General features: G+C 38.6%; 1 protein-coding gene across 1 annotated transcript; it reads right to left on the minus strand.

Annotated features, from left to right (window-relative positions):
• Window positions 1-547: 547 nt before the first annotated feature.
• PERCC1 (proline and glutamate rich with coiled coil 1) lies at window positions 548-2,269 on the minus strand. The gene has a single exon (XM_077272707.1). The coding sequence runs from the start codon at window positions 2,039-2,041 to the stop codon at window positions 1,235-1,237; it is 807 nt and encodes a 268-aa protein (XP_077128822.1). The 5' UTR covers window positions 2,042-2,269; the 3' UTR covers window positions 548-1,234.
• Between the last annotated feature and the right edge of the window lie 3,902 nt (window positions 2,270-6,171).

Genomic DNA, 6,171 nt, shown 5'->3' on the forward strand with positions numbered 1-6,171 from the left:
CACATCAGATATTTAATACAGATATTTTTAATATATACAGTACATAGATTTTTTTTATATATTTTTTTTTTTACTAAATGCATGTGTTTGGGGCTAAAAATTGTTTTTTTGTTTTGTTTTTGCAATTGGGTTTCATTAAAAAAAATTATGTTTTGCTTTTACATCCTCCTGTTTTTCTTGACATTCAACATTGATGTGGTCTTTGGCCATAAATCAGCAGAGGGGGGAGGGGGAAAAAGACAGATAAATGATCTAAAGACTCTCCTGTAAGACATCAGAATGATCTCACTGACAGAATCTCAGTAAACTCATTCCGCAGCTGGCAATAGACAGTGCAGCATGGAGATTGTAGAAGGCAAATAGTGCATCATTTTTAATAAAATCCAAATGTAAAGCAAAAGAAAAAAAAAAGTTTCCCAAGGTGGACAACCCCTTTACCTTTCGCTTTGTTATATCTTAGATTTTTTTTTTCCCTTCATCAAACCTTATGGCATCAGAATTGTAAAACGTCACATGTGCCTGCAGACCAGGCTGTGATCTGCCAGGGCAGGACTGTGACGAAAGCAGAGCTGTCAATCACGCAGCAGCCCCGCCCCCTGTGAGCTGTGCAGGGTTACAAAACGGCGGAGTCAAAAACTTTGTGGTGGGAAGAGGAATAAAAATCTAGACGACGTCTTCAATTATATATATGTTTTTTTTTAAACTTTATTAAGTAAAATAAATTCTGACTATGTACAGAGCTGGGTATATAACGTATGGGTGGGGGGTGATTGGTAGAATGCAGGGTACCCCAAAATGTCTTGGGGTGGAGGGATAATTGTGATGCTAACCCCTTGAGACCTATTGGCTGGGATTCTGTGATGACCAATTTTCGTGCAGTTTCATGGAATAGGAAAAGACCATATGTCGGTGGTCTCGGACCCTCTTGTTTGATTACGGTACTGCTTTCCAACCTCTGTCCGTAGACACTGCCAGAAGACCTAAAGCTTTCCAGTAGGGTTCAACCGCTCCTCACCCACCCACCCACCCATTGTAATGATTCTGGGAACCTTGTGGGTTTGGGTTTTCGGAGATGTGGACCATTCGGCCCACGGTCTTGTTATGGAGTTAGGCACCAGGATCGGTCCTTGTTCTACCAGGTAGATGGATAAATGTTCTTCTAATCTAGAAAGTTTCTGCTTCTCCTAAACTATCTGGAAATACATCATACATTTTGGACATGAATACTCGGGATCTATCTGCCGAATTCACTCATGAGGTCCCTTCCAGCGCTATGTAATTCATGATGTGTGTCCGACGTCCAGTTTTCCAGAAGATCGCTGAAGTCTGGGGTGTTGGTGTTCAGGATGCAGGATGGTACGGGAGATGGTTCCTTCCAGAAGGAGAGGGGTAGCATCCGCCTGTGCATGGGCACGATGTGGGCATACTTGCGGTCTAGTCTGTGCAGCCTGGTATCCTTTCCCATTGAAATCTTTTGCCTTGTGTACTTTCGAAGACCAAAGTCGAAAAGCTCAGTGAGAGGACCAAGCTTTTTGGGATCTTCCTTGGTGCAGATGCTCCTTAAGATCTTATGGTCTATTTCTACCGGAGGAGTGAGAGGGTGGAGTAAATCTTCTCTATCATGGTCTTTGCTTTGTGCCATCTTCACCAGGTCTTGATAATACAATTCCTGCCCTCCGTACATTCGAGGTGTGAAGTAGTCTTCGTAAATATTACAAGAGTCCGGGTCTTCTTCTTTGGTCTTCTGTCCAAAATATCTTTGAATGTCGTTGCTGATGAGTTCCGAAAACTTGAGAAGCTGCTCAGTCATCTCTGTAGGACTTTCTCCGGTGGAGACATCATGGTTGCTGGTTGACCGGATATCTTCTTGCTCTTCTCTGTAGGATAAATCATCCATCTCATCGTCTTCTAAAAGTTCATCGTCTTCTTCTGAGGAATCTTGGAAGTTCACATCCTGAGTCAGGGCTGGGAAGAAGAATGGATTTTGGAACGGTGGAGGTAACTTAAAGTCTGAGAGGTTCCTTATGACACCAGTTGCCATTGTGTTTCGAAAGCTGCCAAGAAAAATAAAACTTGGTTTAGTAGTCTCATGACCTTCAAGGTGTAACGGACAACCCTCCCGATTTTCTCCGCTATTTGGACCATCACCCTTGAAATATTTAGCAAGTGGGAGCAGAACATTTTAATAGGAGTAATCTCAGGTGTAAGCCCAAGTTTAGGACCTTTCATGGTCTTTTCCTATTTTGATGGGTCAGTGTTGTAGACCCTAGATCGCCACTGTACATTGGGGGGTTGTGTACTAGGCTCTACGAGTACATGGCTATAGGGAGTGCAGTCATGGTAGTCAGACCTGGGTTCTTGTGTCTTAATGCTTCTCTGTCACATCACAAGTTTGATAATGACACATAAGTAGGGGGCCTGTTAAAGGGATCTTGTAAATACTAAATATGTAAGTACAGTCCAGTCGGCAAGCAGCTCGATATAGAGCAGGAGAAGCTGAGAAGATTGATGTATAGATTTGTCGGTGATAGATTTGGTATAACTTTTTATTGATCTAAAATCCTGCTTATTCCAAGATCAGGAGTCCAATGGGCGGGTCTAATAAGTGACTGACAGTCACTTGTGTATGATTAGGACCGCCCACTGGACTCCTAAGCTTTAGATTGATAAATTATAGGTTATATGCCAATCTTATCCTACAGATATATATATATATATATATCGCTCTTCTCTGCTCCTCCTGCTCTATAATATGCTATGTTTAAGGTGACCAGTTCCCTTTTAAAATGCATCGGGACCCTAGAGCTTTCGAGTTAGACCCATATAGCTGAAGAATCCCAACCTACACCTGAAAAATCAAACAAAACGAAAGATGACAATGCTTGATCTTAAGTACAATCCATTAAAACTATAGGAAGATCTTAAAGGATACAATACTTCTCCAACTTTTTTTTGTGTTGTGTAGACAGTAACTATAGAGACACATATATCTGCAAAGGAGCTGTGTGCACAAAACGGAAGATTTTTTTTTTTTTTATTACAAACTATTTAATCTTCCCTTGCATAAAAGGCGAAAAATGTGATCACCATATCACATCAAGTAATAAAAATCTTATTTTAAAAATAATTTTATAGATTTTAATGTCCAGGTTTTTCAGAAAATGTCGTAAGAAATTATAAACATCACTTTTTTTCATTTAGTAGAGTGATATTAAGAAAGTAAAATATTAAAATAGTCATTTATTATCGCCCTGGCGGCCAGGATCTATTCAGTTTCTCTAGACATTAGCTTTGTTACTTCGTTATTTTTATTTATTTTTTTTTAAAGGGGAAATCTAACAAAACGATTTCAGATAACTTTATTTTAAATTAAAATCTATTTTATTTTTTAAACAAATTTTCTATTTTTTCGGTAGACATTTTTTATTTTTTTTATTTTTTTTTAATATTTTTAAAATGAAAAGTAGGTGGAAAGGAGACAACCCTCTGACATTTTCCATTCATTCACTTTAATTTTTTATTTCTGTTTTTATGATCCAAAAACCTTAACTCGTTAACAATTTTTTTTTTTTTTTTTTTTATTTTTTTTTTAAATCTGGCATTTAGGATTAATTATAATCCTGCAATTGTTTAAGAACCGAATGATAATCTGGATGAAAAAAAAAAAAAGTAAACGAGCAGAGATAAGCAAATGGTAAATTCCTGGTTTAATACTTTAAGAACTTTAGTGCGATTTCCTTTCTTTCTTTGTAATTAGATCTTATTTGATCCATTTTTAAAAAAATTTGTGCAGCTGTAATAAACCATTTTTTTTTATTTTTTAGAAGAGAAAATAAAAAAAAAAAATTTGCTTCAAAATCAAGGTAAGAAAAATGTTATCTTGAGCAACATAATTCACATCTATAAGTCAGTGAACTATTATATCGCTTTTAATGGTTATTTTAAGCATGAAAAACAAATCTAAAATTTGGGACTAAAGGGCGGGAATTGTTTTTGGACATTAAATTTATATCTAAGTTAAAATCGCCTTATAATAACAATTAATTTTAGACTTAGGTTTTAATTTATGTTTTTTTTAAAAAAAGGTCACTTAAATAAAAAAATGCATTTGCTCAAATTGTAAAATTGTTTTTCAACTTTCCCAGAATTTACATTTTACCGATTGAGAAACCAAAGGAAAAAATAAGATGATAAACTTAATAAATAGATATAACTTTTATCAATTAAAAAAATGAATAAAACTAATTCTTATCTGGTTTATTGTTTTCCAGTGCTTAAGCCAAAAGAGAAAAGAATGCATTTACCTATAATATAAGTTAAAAATATTTTTATGTGTATATTTTGGCAATTGTCATTTTTGGATTTTGTGGGGTTTTTTTGTTTTTTTTTCCTAAAAAAGTATAAAATTGAAATGAGCCGAGACGACTCACCTTGTTTGCTGGGTTCCCCGTTCTATAGCACCTGAGGCTTTAGATAAAGTATTTATAGGGGAGGTTGGAGCTGACAGGTTGACAAATATTTGATAGGAGTATTGTAATCGTACGCTCGGCAAACACAGCAGGGATTTGTTTTAGCACCCGGCAACCGGTGGAGCAAGAGGAAGGGAGCAAATTAGAACGGATGGTGACTTTTAAGTTAATGGTCAATTTGCCAGGGAATTCTCGAGTGGTGTGCCTGTGAATTCTGCTATTAAGTCTCTGGCCACAGATGCCTGGCCGCCCCTTACACTTGTACGTATGGCCCTTATCACCAGACCTGATCTCAGGCTCAGCCCGGCTCTGACAGATTGCTGGAAAATTACATTTCATGCTATTTTGACTTCTGGAGTAGGGATCTTTTAAAGGACATGATGCTTGACAAACAGTTAATATTTATATAGACACTTTGCCAGTCGAGCGGAATGACTGACTTCAACGCGGACACGGACGGGACCAAAAAATGCACACAAAAAAATGTAATTATTTAAAAAAAAAATATTCTGTTTTATTTCTTTTTAAAAAATTTTTTTTAAGTGTTTTTGATCTGTTGTAATTCGTAATGTTTGGTCTCTGTTCACAAAGGCGTTATTGTTTTTGGAACCCCGATGACTCTGCTGGCACAATCCTTACTCTTTTGACTTATAATGAGGTTCGTTGGGTCCCGCTCCGGTCTTCATTGTTCTGATGAGAAAAATAGCGGCCTTGTTAGGGGCTTAAAGGGGTTGTCCAATACTAGGATATCTAGGAGAACCCCTTCTTGATTAAAATGTTTGGCCCCATAAAATAATGAAGCCTATACTTGCCTCCCGTGCCGGCGCTGTTCCTCCGGTGCTGGCACTTGACCTCCCGTGGCTCCCAATTGGCACTGGCATTACTGTCCCTGCCTTCGGACAAATCGAACATGAAGAGGAAGTCCTGGCTGCAGCTGGTCTGACTTCCTTTTCATGGTCAATTTGACAGGAAGCGGGGACAGTGAGGCTAGCACTGATTGGGCGCCGGTGTCACGAGTCACAAGAACAGCACTGGAGCCCCAGGACAAAGTGCTGACACGGTGGGAATGGCGCCAGCATGGGAGGTGAGTATAAACGTTATTATTTTAAGTGACGGGTATGACAAGAAGTTGCTCAAGTAGTGGACAACTTCTTTAAGATTTTTAAACCAGCTGATTATATAACAAAGTGTATCACCGGCAGCTACCTTTCTGACTATACCATAAACATACAATGTAGAAACCGTGTATTTGCGCTAGCTATATTTCCCTTTCAGTAAGTAGACTGCATTAATAAGGTTCGAAGATTGAAATACTTGAAGTTACACCAGGGTAATAAAATATTAATTAATAAGTCATAGATTACCTTATGTAGCGGTGATGAAAGGATGATCCAGTGATCAGTATATAGGTAATCCCGGAGGAGAGAAGAGGCTACACAAAGGGCATCAGCAATAGGAGTTCAAAAATAGAGATCTTCCGGAGCGCTGTCCCGACCGGTGACCGGCACCCCTGTTGCTTCTCTGGCAGAACCTTGCGCGAGTCTGTACACTAGCGGTAGAAGCCGGCAGCGTGCGATGAGCATGCAGGACCTTGCGTGACGTCAGAACTCACGTGACCCGGCGAATGATGGGGCACATGACATTGTACAGAGCTGAAAGGTGACCCCTTTCAGAAAGTATGCTCAACCGCAATAATGCACTG

The sequence above is a fragment of the Ranitomeya variabilis genome, chromosome 7 (assembly GCF_051348905.1).
Source record: "Ranitomeya variabilis isolate aRanVar5 chromosome 7, aRanVar5.hap1, whole genome shotgun sequence".
Lineage (NCBI taxonomy): Eukaryota > Metazoa > Chordata > Amphibia > Anura > Dendrobatidae > Ranitomeya > Ranitomeya variabilis.

What these genes read in the sequence shown, in the direction of transcription:
- PERCC1 (XM_077272707.1), bottom strand. Translation starts at nt 2,041, where the DNA reads ATGGCAACTGGTGTCATAAGGAACCTCTCAGACTTTAAGTTACCTCCA.